Source organism: Seriola aureovittata, chromosome 11 (assembly GCF_021018895.1).
Source record: "Seriola aureovittata isolate HTS-2021-v1 ecotype China chromosome 11, ASM2101889v1, whole genome shotgun sequence".
Taxonomy (NCBI): domain Eukaryota; kingdom Metazoa; phylum Chordata; class Actinopteri; order Carangiformes; family Carangidae; genus Seriola; species Seriola aureovittata.
The window spans coordinates 20,870,212-20,895,937 of NC_079374.1; the positions used below are offsets into that span (position 1 = coordinate 20,870,212).

General features: G+C 40.4%; 1 protein-coding gene across 6 annotated transcripts in view; it reads left to right on the forward strand.

Annotated features, from left to right (window-relative positions):
- The window catches only part of pard3bb (par-3 family cell polarity regulator beta b), a 200,963-nt gene that overhangs the window by 75,131 nt on the left and 100,106 nt on the right, over nt 1–25,726 (forward strand). For 4 of the 6 annotated variants that reach the window (XM_056388847.1, XM_056388842.1, XM_056388843.1 and 1 more), the window contains exons 12-17: nt 1–40; nt 12,416–12,607; nt 13,554–13,712; nt 17,829–17,982; nt 22,133–22,235; nt 23,028–23,167. The exon at nt 1–40 is cut by the window's left edge and continues 89 nt beyond it. In XM_056388847.1, the coding sequence (XP_056244822.1) occupies nt 1–40; nt 12,416–12,607; nt 13,554–13,712; nt 17,829–17,982; nt 22,133–22,235; nt 23,028–23,167 (788 nt within the window). The remainder of the gene's footprint in view (nt 41–12,415; nt 12,608–13,553; nt 13,713–17,828; nt 17,983–22,132; nt 22,236–23,027; nt 23,168–25,726) is intronic. The other 2 variants (XM_056388844.1, XM_056388846.1) reach the window with 1 other exon arrangement.

Consider the following 25,726-nt stretch of genomic DNA (forward strand, 5'->3'; position numbering starts at 1 on the left):
GGTCCTACGGCAGGAAGACATGTTCCTGCCCAGAGAGATGGTAAGAACCAATCACAATGCTGTATTGTCAGCCAATGAAACAAGACTTTCTGGATGAGTTGTGGTGGGTCAGTGGCCAGTTGTCGAGAAAATGGTTCCTCACTAATTTTTCTATCCAGGCAGCCACACAACTACATCATCAGTTTTCATTCTCACATTTCAACTCCCCTCTAATTTTGCAATTTTTGGTCCAATCAACAGGCTTGCCTGGATGATGCACAACTCAGCAGCCTATAGGAAGGCTCCTGTTTATAGACATTAACCTCAAATATCAGTTAGGGCTTTTCTGATTTATCTGAAAGATTATACACTTCCATGTACAACAATATTTTCACTTTAAACTTGCCAAGAAATCATGTAATATTATTTTTTCTAGTGCTGCATTCTGATTGAATCAAATGAACACCATGTAAAGCTGTTGACATTGGTAATATTTTGTGCTGGTCTACCCCTGCCACATTGTTTCTGCTGAACTGTTTTTTATTAATAAACTCTTCTTTTATTCATCCTTGTTCTATTTTTCTTTGCTTTTTCTTTAACTCTGACTGCATGATCGACTGCTGTGCATGCATCTGTACGTTTTCCAACTGTAGGTGCAATATACTTTTTTTTTTTTTCAAAATTTCTTGTTATTTCCTGACAGTTTCATAGGCTGTGGTTTTCCATTGTATTTATTTCTTTCCCATTTGCTTTCTCACTTGATGTACAGTAAATCTGTAGCTTTAATCTTTAGCCTTCCTTATTCCTGAAAGTATTTGTTCTCTAAGGTAATTTTCTGTCGTATCATCACTATCTCAGCTGTTGTCGGTGATGACTTTCATTTTTCCTACAACTCTGAGGTGTCTCTCTTTTTGCAGCACACACATCCACACTGACATAAAGAGAATAACAAGAGGTCTCACTTTCTTAGATTATAAAACCACCATTTTTCATTTGGCCCAAATTTGCTTTTGTCTCTCCACCCATCATTCATGTTTTCCACATCTCACTGTATCTTATTCTCCTTTCATGCTGCCTTTTGTGTCTCTTTTCCCTCTGTGTCTCCGTCCGCTGTCTTATCGACTGATGTTTCCTCAACAGCTGCCAGAAAGTTCGACACACAGACACATGCATGCGACCCTGAGCCCCATAGGAAATTCTGTTTCTACAGACAGGAAAGAGGAGCAATGTGCTGGAGTGTGTACATGTGTTAACATTTAGTATCATTTAGGAGTGTTGTATCTAATCCAGAGTTTCTCCATGAGCGCATGTCTGAACTCCATGGCACTCCTCTTGGTGTGATGACCATAGATATCTTTTTGAGTTTTACAAGTGTTGCTGAATACCTTCACTCGCCGTCCTGTTACGTGCGTCCCCTCAAAACGTCTCCACTACATCAGTACCTCTTCTTCTTCTCTACCACCATACTGTTACACAGCAAACAATGCTTGAAAGCTTCCTTGGTAGCCAATTCCCTGGAGGAGTGAATCATGATATTTTCAAGCTCCCAGATGGATTGTTGTTGTAAACTGTGGAAAAACAGACTTTAATACAGACTAACAGGTCACTCTTTGGGACTGCTTTGGCAACTGTAATCCCACATCAGGACCCTCATGGGGAAATCAGATTCCGGTGAAAATCCCTGCTGACGTGCATACGTGTTACCATGGTTAACAAATGATTTTCATGTAGCCGATATCGCTTCCTGAACATTGAATAGTTGGTTAGCTTTTGAAATCAGGCTAAAATCCAATATCACAGAACACTTGTTTGGTCCCTTTGCTTTCAGACCACAGACAAATCTGGCCAGAGCCCGCTTCAAAACAAACTGAGACCCTTTATTCAGGTGGTCCTGCTGTGGTTGTATAGTCAACACGAGTTCGATTGACGGCTTTCACAACAGGTTAGGTACCCCAAGTGTATTATTTTAATGTGATGGCTGTTGAAATTGCACAGTATTTTTGTGGATGTGATCTTTTGCCAGCTTCGATACAACTGCTTCAACTTTCAGCAGGTTGGCATAAAACTTGACACACACACAATGGACCAAAACATCACTCACCCAGTCAGGAAACTGACCTCTCATTGATTCAGTATTTTTCATACACATGCTCACTCAGCTGCACTTATTCAAAGCAAGAAAAGAGTATTGTTCTTATGCATCAAAGCAATGCATCAAAATGTCTCCCATAGGAAAATTATTGTTCTCTGATTTCTCTTTGTATATTTTGAACCAACTGCCGATTCAAGGACACTGCTGGTGTTTGTGTGGAGGTACATGTGTTTATGGATATGTGCCTGCAGTTGTGTACTTTGTGCACGTGAGTGTTTGTGCATGCGTGCACTGAAATATATTTTATATTGTTAATGAAATGTATTGCATGTTCCAACCCTTTGCATGTTCAGTGCTTATATCAACTTCAAAGACAGATTTGTCCTGTTCTATTCTATATTTTTTTTTAAATTGCCATTTTAAATGGACAGGGGTCTTTAGCAGACCCAAAAGGCCCTCATCAGGTTTTTTATTTCCTCATTAACAAAAAGAAAATGCTCATGTTGAGGTATTGTAACTGTAACACACATTTATATAAAGGAAATAAAATGAAGGGAAAATACAGTATTTGGCTGTAACACAGCAAACACAGAACTATAGTTTTGATGCAAAGACAGGAGCTTCTGTAGTTGTGGCTGAATTTCAATAAATGAGAATGCAGATTATATCCGGGCAGAACAGGACAGAAGTTGTTGAAAACAGTAAAGAAGAGTATAAGTATAAGTTGAAAGGCAGACTGATGAAGGTCCAGCCTCATCACCTGTAAATGAAGAATGTGGATGACGAATGGATGGTCTGACTCTCCACTACAGTGAGTGCTGATTAAATATATGGTGAGCAGCAGTTTCTCGTTGGCGAGCGTAGCTTTGCTTGAATACATCATTGTAGGTAGATGATGAGTCTGTGTGTGCTTTGATGGATGTTGAGCATGATTTAAAAACTGAGCAAGATGCCGACCTGCAAACGGGAAAATGAACAAGGAATCTGCTTTGGCCTTGGTGTTTTGTGATAGAAGGAAATGAGAAGATAAAATTTTGTACAAACCTACTCACATCAACTATATATATAATTCACTTTTTTTTTTTTTCTGGAGTGACTTTGGTGTGTGTGTGTGTGTGTGTGTTTGAGGGAGTGAGAGAAAGAGAGAAACAGAAGTTGACACTGTCCATCATTTAGCACTTTTTCTGCCTCCGCACCGGCAACAGTCAGAGCTGGAGGCATTCTGTTTTCGGGTTATGGGTCCGTTGCTATGACCTCACAAAACACGTTTTTGCCATAACTCTTCAACATTTAACATTTTGACATTTATGTCAAATGTACAATAAGATAAAACGGTACAGTGATGACATTTTATGTCCAAATAGTCAAAGGTCAGCTTTACTGTGACATCATAGTGTTCTGCGAAAACACTTCTGGACATTATTCAAGACTGTAACTCAGGAAGGGAAGATTGTGACCGTATTTCCTGCAACCCGGCAGGTCGGAGGCATACAACCGCGAGGTGGTAATTCTAGCTCTATTTGTGGTGTTTCAATCAACAAATTTATCTCTGTGTCTACCTGTTTCTTCCTCTCTGAGTGCCTCTCTCTTGTCCTCACCCTCTCCCCCTGACAGACAATACGCCTCACTAGAAGTCACCTCCGTCTAATTAACGGCTAATGGTGTTTGCTCCACAGTCATAACTGTTTTCAAGAGCAAGTGCAATTGCAGTTCTGCATAGTGGAGCCATGAACACACTCCTTGATTGAAATTTAAATGTCTTGTATGTGTGGGTATGTGGGAGGGGGGAGGGGGGGGGATGTTTCAGGACAGTGGTAATCATCCACTACCAGCTGTTTTAGTTTTGAGAGTTTAAAAAAGAAAGATGCGTCTTAAACTTTTTTCCTCATTTCTCTCCTTTGATCATCCCTCTTCTCCCTCCTTTCTTACTTTTCTTAGCATGGCAGAAAATGAAAGAGAAAAAGAATAGTTTATTACTGAATAGCTGTTGTGAAGGACCGGATAGGGGAGGAGGTGAGGGTATAATGAAGAGGTCAGGATTGTGTTGGCAGCAAAAGTGTTTACACAATTTGTATCGAAAGTGTTTACACTTTTGCTGCCAACACAGTTCAGTTTATCAGTGCTGGGGCATTTGACCTGTTGTAAAAGGACAGTACATATATTATATGTACATGCACATATACACGTTTGGTTGGACGGCAATGTTTTTTCTTATCTTAGTCGTGACTGTCCTCTCTAGCGTTATAACACACTTAGGCTTATAGGCAGGAGGTTGGCATGTGAGATTAGACACACAAAGTGTCAGTCAATGTTGTTTTTTAACCATAACAACGATCTTTTCCGAACTTAAACCAAAACTTTACCAAACCTCGACATATTTGTAACAGTGATATGAGTCGTTTTTTTTGAAGGGGGCCGACATTGTTGTCATGCACTTTTTTAATTGCGCCTCGATGTTGAATTTTTTAATCGAATATGTCCATCACTGTAGTTGAACGTCATAAAACACATAGGCAGTCGCATTATAGAGATGCTCTCTGTACTACGCTATTGTTATTTTTTGCAGGTCATACCTTTTGTTGACAGTGCAAATAAAGTCTTTTCAAAACAGGAAGTACAGACAAGCATAGCGTTTCCCACCATGTTTGTATTTTCACACCTCAAAATCAAGCATAAGCCTTGTAGTATTCTCACACCTCACTAGCTAGAATCTTTTCCAGGTTTTGCAATGTCTGTTTCACATTATTCACACAAAGCTTCCACACAGCCCTGCCAGTTTTGTTGTAGACCTCCCGCTGCTGCAGAAGACAGCCATGTGCAGACAGTTCTGGATTTTGTATTAAATTTTTTTTTTGATACAATTTGACCCTCACCCTTACTTGTGAATATAAACTTGAAGCACAGCCTTTCGGTCAGCAACTTAGCCCAAACCAAATAGTGGAAATGCACTGCCTCAGAATTGACCCTCAATTTCTTTACATTTGGCAGCAAACCAAGGCGGTGGGTGTGCGGGTCTGTTTACAGTGTATACTGTTACTGACTTTGCTGCCGTAAATAAACTGTTATTTTATTTTGAAAGAGATTGACCAGGCTGACGACTTTTATTTGTTTCAAAATATTAATCCAAAATTCACAAAGTAAAGACATAACTATGAAATCAAGGAATTTTGCCATGTCATTCTCTAGGGAGATCACATTAATGTTCACTAATCAAACAAAAATATTTATCTATTTATTTATAGTCTGTGCTTTTATCAGGCTTCACTAAGGACATCTCCGTTGGTTTCTTAAGTACCAAGAAACAACATTTTACTGCCTCTAACAGCAGAAAAACATTTGAAGTCTTTCACAGATATTGTAAAGGTGAAGATGGGAAAGACTGTGAGGGCTCATATTTTCTCAAGGTTTTTGTAATGAGTTTCAGATTGTTGAGTCATACCAAACCCTGTGCACAGTACCAATAATTTTTATACCATTTGTTAAACATAATTTAAACATTGACATGACTCCAGTTTTGGTAATGATTTGATATGAGGGTTTATGCCATGTTTACGGAGAGGAAACACAAGAAGGATGATGATGAAATGATGGAAGGATCTTGTCTATCGTCTCCTCCCCCTCTTCCGTTGTCTCGTTTTAGCCTACCATCTGGTGTTGTCGGCTAAAGTGTGTGCTCGCTGTAGAACAAAGACATTACACCACCTCTATAGACACAGATACTCGCACACACACACACACACACACTAAAAGTTTTTTTTTTCTTAGACATACAGTTCCACAATAGTGTACCACAAGAATACATCCACCTGCTGAGTTGACCATAGCCTTGAAACTTACCTCTGGGGAATATCACAACACCAACATCAAACGTAATAAGCAAATTTTTAAACACATCTGGTACTTTATTATTGTATATTGTTATTATTGTTACTATATTATTGTTATTATTAAAATGTGACGAGTTAACACTGGAATAAATCAGATGAAAGCAGGTCAGACTTGAGTGTGATATGATTCCTTACATTATATTCTTCCTCATCTACTTCACCGTGAACACAAAAGTACAAATAATGAAAGAAATTACTACTAATAGTGAATGAAAGGTTGAAGTGTGATTCCATCAGGCTATTTGTGTGGCTCTGCTTTTGGCACTCAGTATGTGATGAGCTGCAAGACAGTCTTCTATCTGTCCTTTCCTTCTCTTTTTCTCTTTTTTTCCACAACAGGAAACATTCTCCTTAGTGCCAGATGCTCCCCTCACACACTCTGACAAATCAGTAAACAGTTGGCAGCTGGTGACAGAGCACATTCAAAACAAAACAACTTTATTGAACAGTTTCTTCATTCTGATTATTCCCCATCCATCACCGCTGCAGCCATGTGCATGTGTGTCTGTATATGTATGTATGTGTGTGTGTGTGTGTGTGTGTGTGTGTGTGTTGCATCTCACTGATATCGTCACCAATGTGACCTCACAGAATCACTACAGTAGATCCCCCATCTGTTACACCCTCAGAGACCTGTGTATGCGCACACACACATACAGGCACAAACTCCCTGGCAGCTTGGTGTCTCTGCAGGAGCCGCCATCATCCCAGTGGAGAGCAGCTGAGACGGGTATCGTGTCTATCTTCTCTGTCTCTCCGGCTCTCTGTCTCATCTCACATCTCTGCTGTTTAGTGAAGGTGTATCAGCTCCTTCATTATCCTATCATCTACAGTCACTTCTGTGTCTTAAACCCCTTAGCACAAGTGTCACACATGCTCATACATATCAATTGTGGGTTCAAGTCGCTGGGGGATCAGCATGGGTGTTGTCATAGCAAATCGTTGCTCTTACTCTTAACAAACGAAACCTTTGCTTTGTCGAGAGAACAACAAAAGTCGGATATACAGAAAACTCCTAAAACCAGTTTTGAATTTAAAAAAAGTGTTTGACATTTTGGCAAATAGGCTTTTTTTTTTTTTGTCTTACCAAGAGGTAGATGAGAAGATTGATATGACTCTCATGTCTGTTACTTCTTTTGAATTTAGTTAAATTAATGCAGAGATTGAAAACCAGCTAAATGAAACAGCTAATCTGGCTCTGTCCGAATGTTTGAAAATCCGCCTACAACAACCCTGAAGCACTAATTAACACGTTGTATCTCTTTTCTTCAATCTTTTCTTACAAAAACCAAAGTGTAAAAATGACAAATTGCATTTTACGGCTTTTTCTTTGAAGAGCTTGCAGACACAGGTGGAAACTGTCAGCACTGGCTGACAACAAAGTAGACAGATAACAGTCTACATCTTCACAGGCACACAATGTATGTAATGACATGTGAGTAGAAATTAAAAATTTAATATAAATTTTGACTTGACCTTGACTTAAACAGATAAAAACGTTGTGTGTGTAGAGTCAGGAATTCACTGTGTCTGGTAAATGTTATAACATTTTAACTACACATAAAAAGAACAATTTTTATAATGCAAAATAGAGGTCTGCACAAGCTAAACATTTTTGAGACTGTACCTGCTCACTGTTTTTGTAAAAGCAAAAGACATCTCTACTTGTGTTCCCACACCCACTCACCAGTTACAGTCAAATTTCATCAAATGATATCTGAGACCACACTGACATTCTGTGTAAAAGATTACTCCTAATGTCTAAATGTGTTGAAGACAACGGCTATAATTCACAAACTGTTGCCAGGAAGCAATTTGGTGTTCATGCGGGGGGCTTCGGCACATGAACAGACGGCTGCCCAGCCCACACCATGGTCCCATATTACAACGTGACGGCCCATGACCACTTGTAGCCTCGGAAAACGAACCCTGCGCGGCCAACATCTGCTGTGGATTTCACAGGGCCATCGGTCTGGCTTTCGCTGCATGCAATGACCTTTGACAAGGGCTGCACTCGCTTAACTGCAGAGGACTGTAGACATCAGAATATGCAGTGCTGTATGTGAATCCCTTCGTATAGCTCGCTCACAGACATTTTATCAGTGATTTAGGAAACACGTCGCAGAAGTCAACCAGTTCCTAGTCTTGAAAGAAGAAAAAAAAACATAAACAAAACATGTTCCATCTCCTAGACACAAATTCTAGTCACCCACAGTGCTCTCCCCACAGACATGTGACACACATGGGTGTTACAGGCAGGCTGGCAGTCACCCAGCCACCCTGGCTTTGTGGTGACTCAGGAGCTGCAGGGAAGGCTTCGGATTCACTGACCCTTGCCTCCATTATGGCAAATAAACTGCATTTATTACATATACCCTTGTCACTGAAGGAGGCAGAGGAATAACTAACCATAAGACACACCGAGCAAGAGGGAGCAGGAGAGAGAAGCCATCTGTAACTGCTAAGCTAAAAAAAACTAGCAGATCTGAAGAGCATGTAAACAACAGAAGCACCAGCACCTGGAAATAAGACAATATGCTTACTGCAGCACAGCAATAAAAGTCCTGTTAAGAGATAAAGGGTTTCTGTCCACTGAAACCCTAGAGGGCTTTTAGTCTGAAATGGTTACAGGAAGTGTTTGTATTGACGTATAATATAGTAACTTTTACAGGAGCATTTCAAAATGAGGCTTCGTACCAATATATTGCTATGACCAGCAATACATATCAAAGAGAAGGAATTAGAAACAAAGGCCTCTTACTTTAAGTTGAGATAAATAAAGGCCCTGCTCTGCTGTTGCAATTCAGACAAAAATTCTCTAAATCTAGCGACAAATGCTAGTTGGCAACACTGCAGGCTGTAAATGTCTTAATAGAATTGCAATTAATAGAACTGTTTGCGCCAAAGCATTTCGAAAGAGCAAATGCGAATGAGGGAACTGCAACAGAGTCACGTATCATTCGGCTGACCGATGACCGCTGAACTACGATCAGTCAGTCAGTCACAGACATTCACGATTATAAGGGACCCTGCTGTTGTAGTCCAGAAACCACCTTGGTTTGCACTTCTCTCCTCTATCTTTCCCTCTGTCTATATATTTATTTTATCTTTTTTTTGTCTCCTCATCCTCCTCCTCTCTGTGGATTTGTACAGTATATGCCCCTTAGTCACTCTAACATTGTGGTCTGTATTCCTCCCACTGCAGCCTTTACAATGACCATTAGAAGAGGGTGTGGAGGATTGGACAACAGGGGCCCATCCTGGGAGGCCAGTGATGGAACAGTTAAAAGCATAGCCCATAATGTCAGGTTGCTTACAGTAGTAGTGTGTGTGTGTGTGTGTGTGTGTGTGTGTGTGTGTGTGTGTGTGTGTGTGTGTGTGTGTGTGTGTGTGTGTGTGTGTGTGTGTGTGTGTGTGTGTGTGTGTGTGTGTGTGTGTGTGTGTGTGCGCGTGCGTGCGCGCGCGTTATCACACCTACTTCTGCATTTAAGCACAGCGGCTACTGCTGTTTGGCTTGTAAAATGAATCCTGGGGCAGTCATTCCCTCAGCATGGGGCTTTTTACACACATGCCCCCCCCCCCCCCCCCCCCCCCCCCCCACACACACACACACACACACACACACACTCACACATATGCACAAACACACACACACACACAGTTGCTCTGCATGGCTGAGCGGAAGGGCATCTGCAAGCTGCTCTCATTAAAATAACATGTTGCTTAGAGTGGGTATCCTTACACACAAATACACAGAGTGACCGTAGAGTTTATAGCAGCATGGTATTGAAGCATACCCATATTAGTCACACAAGTGATACCTAAAATTGTGATAATCATTCTTATCTCCTCTTTCATTTTATCTTTTATCTTTCTCTATTCATCTTTGAGGCTCACGGTTGATCTGGCCTGTAGGGGTGAGCTAAGGACTTTTTCTTTTCTTTTATTTTCTTTTCTTTTCTAAGTCTGTGTGAGTTTCAGTTTCTAATAATGTGTCTCTCATTCTCACATACCGACAGACACTGAGCTGTCTTTTTAATGGTGTGTCTTTTTCGCTGATCCATCATTGTGACAACTCACTGAAATGCTCAATGACCAGCACGAGGAGGTTCATCTATGCAAAGTGTTTTTTTGTTCTATAACCATTGATAGAGTTTATGTAGCAAAGATACAATCACCATTTTATAGCCACAAACGGGAAACACACACACATCAAAGCACATCACTGTTTATTGTTTTAGTATTACACACAGATATAACCACCTATCATAGCAATGAGGCTGAAATAACAGAAATGTTCCATGAAATTACAGTGTGCACTTACAGGACAAATTGTTTGTGCCCTCGCCTGCTCCTGTGTGTGAGTGTGCGTGTTTTAAAGCAATTCCAGTTAATGAAAAAGAGAGGCCTTGTTTCATTTTGTGTTTTTCTGAGTTCAGCCACTGAGTAGAAGGTAGCAGGTTCTTTCTCTATCCACACAGTACAGCCAGGTTTGACACCAACTGTTGATGTTTTCTTTTTTTTTTTTTTTTTTTTTTAACTTTCCTCACAGGCCGATTGTTCGTCTGATAAATTATCAGAGGAAGCCTGGGGGCTGTGCTTATTCATTGTTTTACAGGGAAATTGAATTCATCACCCAGAAAAACAACTTTACATACATTTGCATATTTTTCTCAGATTCCATAAAACATCTCACAGCCCTGTGGGTGGTCCTGACCCCCGAGCTGAGAACTGCTAACTTTCAAACTTTCCTACAGTAAAACAACACCCATTCACTTTGGCATTGGCTCTGTCCCATACTGAGTAAAAGAAAAAAAAAAAACAATCGTAAATTAACAAAGCAGGGGAGTTGAATCAGATAAAGAATTTACCAGCAGCAGGAAAACTCACAAGTTGCCAAATCATGACATTACTCCACACAGAATCTCAGTGACTAATAAATTCTCACTGTAATTATGCGCAGAAAGTAGCTAACATTTCTCTTCTGGGGGTTTTGAAGTTCTTTCCAAGGTCGTGGAGCCTCCTATCAGGTCTGGACAGTCAGTCTGATTGGGGGACTTTTTCCAGCAGGGAAAACAGCTTTCTGCAGAGTAGAGGACTTTGTGTCGGCTTAACGCTGTTAAACCTACAATCCCCGCAGACAAACAGTGTCTAAACCTGACACTGCTGACCCACGCAAACACACACACGCACACACACTGACTGAATTCATGCATGTGCACAGACAGCCATACGCACAGAGACGTAGACTTTCTATGCATAAATCATTAATGGATTTCTGGCAAACACACATGCGCACAGACATTATTGTACATAAATAATACACAGCGAGAAATTGTTTCGCAAGGAGTGACACAAAAACGAAAATCTTGAGGTGGAAACATAAGCACAGTAAATACATTCACAGACACTTGTACATGCTACAAACACACACCTCATCCTTTGATTTTCTGGAGTCTGGTGTTTATACTCTTTTCCTTTGTCTGTCTAAAATCACTTTTTATTTTTGGCCGTAAACCAAACAGAAACTGGTCTAGTAATGATCAGAATGAACAAATATCGAGCACACAGTTTAGTCCAATACCTTTATTTAATGCCTTCCTTGAAATAATGAACACATTTTGGCAATTGATTGAATGATTTTGGCAAATCATGAGATTTGAATGTTGTCTGTTGTGGAAATGTGATAAGTCACATTTGTTTTTAGATATAATTTCTCATGCATAACTCCTTTTAGTTTTCTCTGATCACCTGATACGTTTCTGTATTTAATAGTTAGTAACATCTTAGAGTATTTGGAATGGAGTAATGTTTTCTTTTTTAAATACCTTTAATTTCATGACATCATGACGTTTCTCCCACTGAGCTTTCACACACGTTTTCATCTGCTTCATCCACTTGCTTTCTTTGTCGCTGATATTTTTCCATACCTTCTTGGTTGGTGTTTTTCACCATCTTTCTGGGTTTATTATAGTCATCTTTTATCTATAAATTCAGTCTTTGGTTCTTGCTTCTCTGTTTTACAATCTGTCTTTTCTCTCCATATTACCTCTGCTCAGTACTTCTATCCCTCTGGCTCTCTGTGTTTGCTCTATTCTCCAATTACCTCTTGAAAATGCACAGGTGATTTTTTTTTTGATATTGCAGAGCTGAGAAAAGAAAAATGTTGGGTATATAAAAGCAGCCAGTCCAAATGGCTTTTTTTTCTTTTCCTTTTTTTTTCCTCCTTCAAAAATAAACTCTGGCTGCAATTTTTTTCACTCATAGAGAGATTTAGCTGAAAAGCACCTTGTGATGATTTCTCTCAAATGGAAAAGCTTTTAGTTTGGCTTTTGGACACTATTCAAGCACAATGAGCTGACCTTTGTCTCCTCTACCTCACCCTGTTCATCCCCTCTCCCTTCCCTATTGATGTCCCTACCCTTCCATCTCCATTACTCTCTCTCTCACCCCCCAGAAGGAGGAGTTGTCCCGTGTGGCAGGCTTTGTTTCGGAGAATGGGAAGGAGCAGCTCATGTTCGAGGTACCACTAAATGACACCGGCTCGGCGGGACTCGGTGTCAGCCTCAAAGGAAACAAGTCCAGGGAGACAGGAGAAGATCTGGGAATCTTCATTAAATCCATAATACATGGAGGGGCTGCATACAAGGTGACATAATATTCTCACACATACCCAAATGAGCAAAAATAAATAAAGATCTCATTTGATGCATTTTATTTGTACCATGTAAACTTCTTTCTAAGCCGGAAGTTAGCGCTTTGTCTTCCCTGTGGGCTTCAATTAAAGGAATGAAGTGGAACATTATGGAAAATAATAACTACCATCACAATTGATGTTTGTATATGAGACAGTTGTATGAGAGCTGTTGTAGCCACTTCAGCTGTCTCTGCTTCTCTGCCTCCATGTGCTCCTGGACTGTTAACCTTTGACCTCTTACACATTGGGACACACTTGACATGTCACAGACAGCATAGAGACGGACAAGCAAGCAGATTTGCAAAAACACACACACATACACCCACACACCTGTGCAGCTTTAAGTATCTGTGCAGAGACAGATGGGAATAGATGGCACCAGGTCTGCTGTAGAGGCATTGTGTAAAAAAAAAAAAAAAAAAAAGCAGACAGGCAGCTGATGGCAGTCTGTGTTCAAGTGGTGTCAGAGAGTCATGGGAAAATGTGTGTGTGCTATTTTGTGCGTGTTGGTCAAGTTTTTTGGTTTGGTTTCTGGATTTATGCTGGTTTGACTTCAGGGAAATGCTCAGTGAAGGGTACAGGAGTGTGTGTGTGTGTGTGTGTATGTGTGTGTGTGTGTGTGTGTGTGTGTGTGTGTGTGTGTGTGTGTGTGTGTGTGTGTTTGTGCATGTGACTCTGTCAATTGTCCCATTGCAGAATATCTAAACACATAGCAAACATGAATGGATCAGCTATCAATTACTTAATGACACATACATGCACCTGTGCACATACGTTTTTTTTTTTTTTTTTCAATGAACGCTGGTCATTTATGCATAGAGCTGTAAACATACACAGACAGTATAGCTGTAATCCCAGTACACACTATGTTTTAATTAAACTGGTGTGTGTTTTACAGGATGGACGTCTGAGTGTCAATGACCAGCTGGTAGCTGTAAATGGAGAGTCGCTTCTGGGACGCTCCAATCACGTGGCCATGGAAACGCTCCGACGCTCTATGTCGCAGGAGGGAAATGTACGAGGGACCATCCAGCTGGTGGTGCTCAGGGCTTTGAAGGTACACACACTCTTTGTCTTATGAGGGCCACACCATCGGGACCTCAATTTGAAAAGAATGGTCTAGATCATGCGTTAATGTTTACTATAATCATCAGAGACTATTAGTGCTGCAACAGTAAATTGATTCATCAATTAGTTGATTATCAAAGCAAAAACTTTGATAATCAATTGATCGTTTAGTTCTATTTTTAAGCAAACATGGAAAAGTTCTCAGGTTACTAAGTACACTCCGGTTTTCTTTGTCTTGTATGATTTAAATTGAGTGTTGAACTGCTGATTAGACAACACATGTGAAGGTGTCATCATGGGCTCTAGGATCTTCTAATGTGTGTTTTGTCAATATTCGCTGAAATTTTATAACCTGGCGTGCCGGATGGTCTGTTTCACATCTGTTACACATCTGGGAAGGTTTCGTTGGAAACTGTTTGGAAAAGTTGCTTTCAAAAAATACTTGGCGTGTGATTGGATGAACCATCTGTGTATGATATGACAGAGTAGGAGCATGCTGATGAGGAAACACGACACAAAAGCAAGCATCAGTCTAGTTAGCATGTCAGAAGATGATTCTTGCCGTCCTCCTCATAGGACGCCGATTGGTCTGAACCACTGTTGTTCAGATACAAGCAACTAGCTTGGAGCGTGGCGAGAAGACTCCTTGCTTTGCGATAAATCCGGCTGGTTTGCAAGGTTAGACATTTTAAAGGCCAAACAATGAATTGCATAATTGAGATAAAGAACGGTAGATGAATTGAGATGAAGGGGCACTGCCTGATAAGAAGCTTAATGCTGATGAACATAAAGAACTGTTTTAATGAATAAATAAAGATGAAAGACACAACACATGAAGTATATTCATAACACACTCAGATATATTTTCATTGTCAAAGCCTGAATCTAGGTCAGGACCCCTGCTCTCCGACTGAGAGTATGTGCATGTTTCTGTCACTTGACTAAGAAAAAAACAAACAAGCATGCCTCCTTTATCCCCACTCTGTGTCTCCTATCCTTTCTTTTGGCTCTCGGTGACTATACAGTAGCATCATTTTTTTCTGTGGCCTCTGCGTCTTTCTACACATACTTGACACTAGTCTCCCTGCTGTCTCCCCTGCTCTTACCAGCAGCGCCAAAGACCATTTGCACTTCAGCTATTCACATTTTGTGTGTGTTGTGTGTGAGCTTCTTTGTGTATGTTTGTGCCTATGTGTGTATGTGTGTGTGTTTGTGTGTGAGACAGAGTATTCTTCAGCCAGTTGTATCTCTTTTCTTCATGAGTAAAAAAAAAAAAAAGATGCTTTTTCATCTTGGCTGCTTTTCAGTTGATGCCTTTAACACAGCTCTGTTGAATGTTTGTACAAACCCTTGCGCATACAAAGCCAGGTTTTTGGCTGGAGTGTGAAAGGCCTGTTGCATGGCCCGCTGGTAGTGGAAAAAGAGCTACATACACACCGTGCATCATATTTCCATTCACAAACAGAACAAACACACACACAGATAAACGGATTAACACAAAGAGAAACCATACAGAGGACAAAATGTATGCTATTAAGAGGTGTGTGTGTGTTTAGAGTAGAATACCCTCACTGATACAGTATAAATGGGGTGGGACAAAATATCAGAAACATCTTTCAACACAGATTAACACAATACAACAGCACCACAAAATACAGCTTCCAAAATTATTGTCAGCTACCATAAAGTGACTTGACACCGGATTTAACATTCATGGAGGTAAGATTTAATGCGTTGTATTAAAGTGCATTAGTTTTAGGTCAGTGTACCTAATAAACTGGCATCTGAAAGAATGTGTGCATACAGGAGTACTCTGGGGGCTTGCAGGGCTCAGGGCATCCCCCTACCAATACCTTGATGGTCAAAGCTGTTGGCAACATCAAAGAGTCGCATCCATGTTTCCCTCTTTGTCTTAAGAGTGGAAAAGACAGGATTAAAAAAAAGAGGTGAGCCAAAGGCAGATAGATAACAGACTGTACCTTAAAAGCCTTTTTTCAGCCTCGGTATTGATGCTTTTAACATTGCAGAAGTGGACCACTTTGCTTTTTTTCCCCCTCTTCTGATCAGTTTTTTTTCTTCTATTTCTTGGATTTTTCCTCTACTGTTTTTCTTACTCACTTCTTACTGTATTCATCTCCAGCCAGCTCTCTCTCCCTCCGTTTCTCACTTTATCCAGCTGCTCTTTTCATTCAATAACTATTGAAACGCTCTGTGTCTCCAAGATAAATAAGTACTGCTCTTATTTAGCAGGTTCCATGGATGAAACCGTAACATCAGCAATGCTGTTTCCACAATATCTGAATTTACAACTTTGATGGAGGAGGTTTTAGAGAATTGACGCAATTCAGTATTAATATTGACTCTAGTCCCAGAGGAAAAACTGACAGTATTTTTCTTCTTTTTAGACAAGTGAAGAATCCTGACTGTAATTATTTGGCACAAGCCTGCACATCATGTATTCAAGATAAAAAACGCATTTAACTAGAACTTAGAGTAGAGTAGTATCAGGACTTGCTAGCACCCTGTACTTCTCCTTAACCATTTGTCTCAAAAAGTGTTTCCAAGCAGCAATCCTGCTGCCAATCAAAACCTTTTTGTGGAGGAACCATTCTGCTCTCTCCTTTTTTAGCACGCCAACACCCTGGCAAGAACCACAAACTGCTCTCAAGTAGAGAGTTATGAGAGCTGAAAGAACACCTCTGTAAATGACACACAGAGACGCTTGATGTGGAAAGCGTTGCTGTGTATCCCGCTGCTGACGCATGAAAACTGCAAGTTGTTTCTTGAATTTTCCACTTGACAAAGTTACTAATGGTTTTATGTTTTACATGGAAGAGTAAATGAAGCTGCTTTTGAAAGTATTCAAACGACTTATAATCCACAACACATCTTCTGAATAATTACAAACAAAAAAACCCCCAAAAAAACAAACTAATGATGGCAACCCTGATTAACATTGCACTGGGAAAAACAGCTAAGCAAAGAAAAACAGATTCAGGGTCCCGTAAGGCACAAATATTCCTAACATATCTAACTGTAGTTTAAACCAATGTTTTTATACCTCAACAACCCTTTTTTTTTTTTTGGCGTCTGAAGAAGCGTGTGTTTTTCAAACGTTATCTGATGGCGCTGCGACACTGGTTAATGGGATGTGTGTTGGGAGAGAGCCAGGGAGGGGAGGAGGCCCACAGGACCTCTAACATACTGAAGAGTAATGTGTCCTGGGTTGAAACTGGGGAGAGGCTGGGCGAGGGGCAGGAACTGAACTGATGCTGACAGTGGGAAGGGTGGGGGGGGGGGTCAAGAGGAAGATGACAAGGAGGATTTATTACACACACACAGTTCTGTTATATCTTCTTTGTTGCGTGAGCAGAGAGCTTTTTCTATACAGAAACACACAAGTACACTGAACCGCGCCATTGAAACACCAGACATATGCATACATGTGAAAGAAAACAAACAGTTTTTCGACACACACACACACACACACGCATGACAAATAAATGCAAATTAAATTCCTAAAGAAATACACACAAAAAAAGAGGCACATCATCAGTGGAAACGGTGCTTTGTTTGATTATTCCAGAACTCTAAAAGAACCGTCCCTCCAGGGAATAGGTGTCAGTATGACTGTCATTGCCACACACTCAGACACACACACATGCACACATAAAAGTGATCAGTGTTTGAGATAGTCACAACCCTACGGGCCATGGGAAATGAGGTCCCCTTTTTCACCTTGACCCTCCACTGTCTTTTGAGAGTCTCTCCCTTATTCAGTCTCTTGACATCTATTTGTGTTTGAATAGTCTTCTCCAAAGCCCTCACTTGATCCTGTGGTCATCTCAGTTTAAATGTAAACCACAAACCAGACACTTTGCATGATAAAAGCATCCGAGTTTTAAGACAGGTAAATAACAGATGCGACATCGAACTATCAAACATTTAATCAACATGTTGTACGTGTGGTTATTTCAGACCTAATTTCCATTTATTAACAAACATCTGACGGTGTTACCCTTTCATAATTGTAAGGGAATTTAGGTAGCCACACCTGTCCGTAGTCTGTCTGTATGAAATGCGTTTTGTTTCCTTTCTGTCTTAGGATCAACATGGTGTGTCACCCAATCGCTCATTTGACGGCTCTCCCGGCCTGATGGGACCGATGAGCCCAGCGAATGGTCAGACAGGATTGGTCGGTCAGGCCAACGGCCCCGTTCACCCTCCCATGCTGAGCAACAGTCTCTATGCATCTAATGGTGAGTGCACTTTTTTCACAATTTTCTGACAGTGTATAAAACTTTTCTTTCTTAAACAGTGTTTCAGTTCATTCTTATTCCATCGCTTATTTCAGCTGAACTTGAAGCACATTTCTAGTATTTTATTATTTTTTTCTATTTTTTTTTGCCATTAAAATAACATCAAAGGTGGGCATGTTATTTACAGTAAATCACTGCGTAAGTTTAATCATCATGAATGATAAAGCAAACTAAAAACAAACATAAACAAAACAGCTAGTGCCATCTACACTCCCGCCTTAATTAGATGCTATTCTGCCCCTCTTTTCCCTTTCATTTCTTTCCCTCACTCTCTCACTGCTTTATTTTTCTCTCGTGTTTCTCAAGGTTGTTCAGTTTGTTGTTATTGCTGGGTTCAGCCCGTTATAAAGAGTTATTTTAGTTCTGTGTGCCTCATATCGCTCTTTCTCAGTAGCTTTATCCGCTCCCACCCCTATATTATCTGTATGTGCTTGTGTGTGATCTGTGTGTGTGTGTGTGTGTGTGTGTGTGTGTGTGTGTGTGTGTTACATGCTTATGTTATTTTCAGGGTTGGTATCTGCCTGCATGTGTCCCTGTTAAAAAGTGTGTGCGCGTGTGTTTGTATATGTTTGCTTCTGAATGATATTTCTGCTTGTTTAGAAATGTGTTAATGGCTGGTGTGTGTGTGTGTGTGTGTGTGTGTGGCTGCGGCTGCGCCTGTGTGTGAGTGTGTTAGTTCAAGGATATTTGGCCAGTATCAAACACTCTTTTTTTGTGTGTGTGTGTGTGTGTGTGTGTGTGTGTGTATTTACACTGACTCTGGTAAACAACTTTGACCTTGAAAACACTTTGCTGTTTAAATTCACCTCAGCTGTGGTGTCATTTACATACACACATTACTGTGTGTGTTAGCGTGTGTAAGTGTGTGTCTGTATACAGTAAGCACATTTCTCAGGCTCTGTTGATCTGTTGCCAGTATTTTACTCTCCTAATGAACTATTTCACATGCTGAATCCATTTTATCTGGCATTGAAGCCCAAATTAAAATGAAGAAATCTTTCTCTTGCACCGATGTGTGCTTCTGCAGAAGAATAAATTGACTTTAATTATTCCCTACATATGTATTTATGCAGATGTGTTATTTTTGCATTTATAGATCTTTCTCTTTATCTCTTATCCATCTCTGCTTCTCATTATATTTTGCTACCACAAGTCTTACTCTCTCTCTTTTTATCCCTTTCTGTGCACTTTGTCTCTTTGTATTCTCCCTCTCTCTCTCTGAAGAGTTAATCTATTTGGAGGCACAAAATAATATGATATAGTTTTAGTTTAGCTTCAGATATTATGCAATCTTCTCCAATTTTTCATCGAAGCATATTTAGATTTAGGTTTTGGGATGGAAATGACGTAATGTAATAATGACTCAGTAGTTTCTCACTAAAGGAGACACATGAAGATCAGTTTTCTCACCATGGTTACTGCTAATCAGCCTGTGAAAACAGTTGTATAATGTCATCTGGAGAAGCATTGCCCAAGTAAATTAATCTTGATTAATCAGAAAAGTTTCAGCGTAACGATGCAGGCCCCTGTTTTTAAGATAGATTTTTTAAGAAAAAAAAACCTCCCAGTATTATCACAGGCTGTCAGATTTATATGTTGAATTCTCGGTAACTGGTTTCCTTTTTGGAGGGCGAAAAGCAAGGGTGGAGATGCTGGAGTAAGAGAGAGGAGCAGAGATGATTAGACAGAGACATTGTAGACAAATACAGATGGTAGGAAGGAAAAGTTGAGAGCAGAAGAAGAGGACTCATATATCTGCTATTGGAGCAAACTGCTATTCATCTATCATCCACACAACAAATGCCTTTTTTCACTTCAAATAGTGGGAGTCAGTGAGAACAGATTTGTGTGTGTGTGAGGTGAAAGAAGAATGTGTTTTTGACAGTTCAGCTGATTAAGGTGCTGGCAGCGAGGAGGAGGAGGAGGAGGAGGAGGGAGGAGGAAGTTTAGAAAAAAAAAAAAAAGGCTGAAAACTGAGTGGGAGATAAAATGATTTATAGGAGATCTGAAAGGAGAGATAAATGACAGCCAAAATATCAGAAGATTGCAAGAATGGGAGCAGAAGAAAAATAAAGCAGGTGATTAGTGTAGAGAGAGTGAGACGGAGGGATAGAGATGAGAGGATGAGATATCTTCAGATGCTGCCGTTTTCCTCCAACTCCAGACGTCTCAACTTTCAGTCACGCATGTGAGGATGCAAGCACATAAAGGACACACTTTGAGGATTGTGCAATAATCTCAGCATGTCTTGTATGGCAGCCTTGCACTCTGAGAAGTGATGACTGTATGTAAATTGTGCTCGGGTGCGTTTAAATGTCTGTGTATGAAGTTGTCATAAGCTCGTTTATCAAGCAGACGCAGCCGTATCACCGCTCTACATCTGCAGTAAGTTCTGCAGATGAAGAGCAGCTGCATTTGATGTGAGGTTCTCATCCTTTTTATGTTTCCCTTATATTTTTCCTCATCCAACTGCTTATCTCTTCCTGACTCCGTTGGACTCTTTCACTCGTCTTTCAATCACTCTGGCTTTTATTCTCAAGTGAGTTAAAGTTTCTGCTTTCTAGTGTTTCCAGTGTTCTCCCCTTCGCTAATGGCTGGTTTCCTGAACATTTACAGAGTAGGTTTATGTAAACAACAGAACACAGTAGAGTGTGTTTGGTTAAAGTGTTCCCCTTCCTATTTTGGAGTTTCAGATCATCACCGCCTGTAAACCTCAGAGGAGGCTGAGGCTACATCCAAACTAATAGGTTTTAGTTTTAGTCACTTTTGCGTCCACACTCCATCAGAGTTAAAACAGAGACTTTTTGTTTTAGTTTGAAACTTTGGGGTGTGTTGTAGTCTGGACATCCAGAAACGGAGACCTTTGGGAAACGATGACACAGACACCCACGTTTGCTCCTTGGTTGGGTCTTATCGGCCTCAACTACCAGTGGTGAATGCAACATGAATAATGAATTACAAGCGTTCCTGACCTTGTTTTCTTTTCTAGCAGCTGTTGTGCCGTTAAATTCAGCATTTTTAACTCTGCCTTTATAAAACGCCGCCTTTCCTTGTTTGTAGAGTAGACAATCCGCTTCCTGTTTACACCGGCGTCATTGTCGTGTGATATGAGTTATCAGGTGTGGTACTATATTTTACTATAGTCTTCGGTTGTGGTAGTGTGGACGGCGATACTCATCTCCCAATAGTCCGTTTTAAAATGAATGTTAGTATGGATGTAGCATCAGAAAAATGTGTTGCTTGCTTCTGTGATCAGTTCGAGCTGACAGCAGTTCTAATGGATACTAATAGTAGCTATTTTTTACATTTTGGCACCAAAAATCATATCCTCCAAGGATATCCTTAGAGACGTCTCAAAACAATCCTGCGGCTTAATCCACCTGTTCTGTCTTTATCCATATGCTCACTATGTTCATCTCAGTCTTCATGCACGGCCCTGTGAAGCTCACGAGCAGATGATTTTGTTGGTTTGTGTATGTAAGAGTGCTGGCGTACGGCTTCTGGACAGAAATGCTGTACTGCACTGTGTTTGTTAATCTGAGTGAGTCTAGTGTACCGTCAGTCTGTTTCCAGGTCCCATCACTCAGCTAGTTTCTCTATAAACAAAACACCAGAGAGACACTTAATCATTTCTATATGTGATACAGTGAACTCATATAAAACCTCTACTCAGCTGTGCCTTGTTTTAAAGTATATTTTTTTGGGCTTTTTATGCCTTTATTTGATAGTATAGTGGAGAGAGACAGGAAACAGGGAGGCAGAGAGGGGGAATGACATGCAGCGAAGGGCCGTCCGATGCGGGATTCGAACCGGGGCCAACTGCAGCGAGGACTGTAGCCTCTACACATGGGGCGCCTGCTTAGACCACTACGCTACATGACGCCCCAGCTGTGCCTTGTTTTATCCACGGTAAACACAGAGTCTGGCTAGCCAATGAGAGTGGAAAAGCAAGAATCACCTCCTAAGATGCTCATCAGTGTCACAGTAGATTTAGAAGGAACTATACTTTATGTTGATGTACTAATGGCTGTTCAAAACATGCTCTGCATATCGATGGACAGTGGAGAGATATTTTCTTTTTTCTTTTCAGTGACCAATGGGAGTTATTCTCACATGGATGAGGAAGAGGAGGGCGAGCTGTATGGACATGAGGAGTTCAGCGGATCTACCCAACACTCCTACCTACAGGAAAGGTTCGTGTTCATGTACGTTTTGTCTTGCATAGTTGCCACATAGAGTGTTTTAGAAATTAATCATATGCAAAGATAAATGATAAAACAAAACAAATGATGACTTTCTTTTGTATTAAATGATCTGTATGTATGTATATATTTGCAGCCTTAAGGAAAATGTGTGGAAATATAATTAGTATACTTTTTTTATTTTAAAAAATGCTGTTTAAAGATGTATCAGTGACTGTGGTTTTACATTACATGTTGCAAAATTATTTGTCATTGTAGCTTGTGTTGTCAAATATTTTGGATGCAAAAGACTTAATCAACCTGACAGGTTAAATCCAACTGCACTAGATAGTAAACTGACTCAATATATTCTGTTTAGTTTAGATTAGAAATGTGCCACAAATTCAAATTGGCCTCAGTTTCTCTGTTCAAGTTTGAAGTGCAGTTGTTTCACAGATCAACATGATTATATTTTGTACCTGCCTTCATCAAAGGTCTCAGTACATATAGTCCTGCTGGTCAGATCTCTACTCTCAAAATACAAAGTGTGCAATGCAACACTTGTCTACAAACTAATTCCAGTAATTCATGGATGCTAGACCAGCATTCTGTCTGTGTGCTGTCTCCATGGAGGCTACAAGAGAAATAAAAATCAACTACATTATAATTTAAAAAGAGTAAGTAACAAATAACAGACCTCAAGGATTAAAAACAGTAACAGGGATTAAGCTGAGCGTTCTTTCTGTCAACATTCTACCAACAGCGACATCGTGTTGTACTGACTGTATCATCGATTCGTTCTAGGGAAAACTCTCACATCTCCAGCCCAGCTCAGCCCCAGTCTCCCACCCAGAGCCACAACCAGAGCCAGCGACAGTTCCACCAGCATGTTAAAGCCTCCAAGAGCATGGACCTGGGTACGACTCAGAACCAGCAGCACACTGGTGGGGTGATTTTTTCTGTTTATCTGCTCTGCATGGTGGCCGCATGCATCTTATGCTCACATATATTTAAGTATCCCTGCTTGATGCATGGCTGCTGCACCAATGGCATGCTCCTCGAAGCCACATGCAGACTGACACTTCTGCAGACTGATACCGACACCATACACGCAGGCACAGCTACACATGTGGGTGGGCAACCATTGATCTCCGCTGCGTGAGCTTTGCAATTGGCATCTGTCAAAAAATGGTTTTGATCTTATTTTTGTCGTTGCGTGTTTGTTTGTGTGGTTGTGTTTTTTGTTCTTACTAGGATGGGGAAATCTGGTATCTTATGCTTCCATGACTCCTTCTGTGGAAGCATTTATGTGTTATACATTGAAGTCTGAATTGTGTTAATAATTAAAACATAGCCCAGTAATATAACCCACTTGCTCCATCAATAACAGGAGAAAGTTCTTATCAGAGGAAGACTTGTATCGCAGAGAAGGAAGGACTTAGATGAGAGGCGACACGGAGGAAATATAAGTTAACGTAGAGGAAGTGGAGGAGAGACACTTGATTGTCTTTCGGCTTGTCTGTGAATTTCTTTGTAACTAAGAAAGCTCTCGTGGCTTTAAAGATGCCTAGAAACGGCAGGCTGCACAGTTACCCACCCAACCTCTCCCTCCGTTTCTGTTTCTAACCCTTTCTAACTTCTAACAAAGAAAGTGAGATATGAGTCACAGTTTGTGCCACAGGATGTTAATTCACATTCATCATGGTCTTTTATTTATGCAAGAACAAGTCAGAGAGGCTACTCTTGCAGCCACCGTGCGTCCCGCTTTCCCCGGTCGTGTCTGTCACCTGTTGCTCTCTGGTTACTGACACTCGGATGCGAGGGTTCAGTGACATTTCAGTGATTGGTAAAAAAGTCAGCTTTAGAAAATATGTGTATGTGTGTGTAGTTACGTCTGTGCTCATGCATACATCTGTGTAATATGACAGTGGATGCAGAAGCACAACAAAAGCTTATTGTTTCAAATGTCACTTCCCTCAGTCCTCCTCCTCAAGCTGGCTCCACTGCCAGCTGTGTGTGTGTGTGTGTGTGTGTGTGTGTGTGTGTGTGTGTGTGTGTGTGTGTGTGTGTGTGTGTGTGTGTGTGTTTGTGTGTGTGTGAGAAAATGAGACAAAAGAGCAGGAGACTGTTTGAATAACGTATATGTCCGTTTCTAGAAGAATAACAGCCTGATGGCATATATTGTATATCTGTACATCACCTCCTTTGTTTTTTCAGACACTTGATTTTCACTAAATGCGAGACTAACATATTAGAATTGAATTCATGTTTGCTTGAATGGCACAACATGTTTTCATTGCCAAACCATTGAGCAGCAGTAATAACAGCTTATTAACAAACTCTCTCTTTTTTTTTTCTATGTTGACAGTAGGGGAACAAGATTTAACCAAGATTACAAAGCTGTTTTATATCCAGAAATAGTTTAGAGAGGAGAACCTTCCATCTTTGAGGATAAATGTTATCCCTTTAAACTAGCCTGAAATCCTGTTAGATCCCTCTCTGCTGTTCTCCTTGTGATTATTAAGATACTTTGTTAATTGTGACAAAGTGCTGTTCAGAGAGATCCAGAAACCCGGCCTGCTCCGTGGTGATAGTAAATATGTATATATATATACTTAGGGGTTGTGTACAATGTTCTAAGTTGTGAGAGAACAGGGAGAATGAGACTAATACGTAGTGCACCAATAACAAGAGCTGAAGTTCTGCTATAATCACCACTACATATGAACAGTAACCAGATTTCCTAATGAGGTAATAAAGTAACCTAACTTGAGCATCAAATTAGCAAATAATTCCTTGTCAGCATACTTGCCTTTGCATAAGCATATGGAAATCAGACTCGGCTCATTAGTACTGTATGTAGATGCTCCATACAAGGACACGTGGTGAGTTTCTTTCAGGTGTAGTTTTGAGTAACAGAGTTCAAAAGAGTGTAATATTTACAGAGACACGCGTAGACGCCGCCATGATAATATATCTTCCACTTCATGTGCGATCATGAAAATATAAATCTATTGAAGGTCAAACTTCTGTTAAGATATGTAGTTTTTCAAGCTGCTTATTTTATGAGGCACTTTTTGATTACAACGTGACACATGTAGTTCAACATCAGGCGGTGTTACATAGTTTATGGCTACTACGTGATTTAGGACAACGCTACCTGAGCTAAGTCTAAGTATTAATTCACTGCCAACTACTGGCTAATTACATCCTAGATTGTAACGAGTGTGGCATAAAAACAGAGTGGGACAGATGTGGCCACAGCATCTGTGCATGTAGCTTCTGTTGTTGTAGCTTCTTCTTCCTTGAGCAAGAGAGCTTTTTGTTGCTGTTTTCAAACCTTCCAGCGCTTCATGTCTGTAAATGCTGCTGATAATAGTGTATAATTACTCCATGTGAATTCATGTGCAAGTCATGATTTTAATCAGTGTCATTTTGTGCAACGTGAGATCTACATTTTACTGCTACTTTTCCAGTCATTGTTTTGTGAGACCATGTTGTAT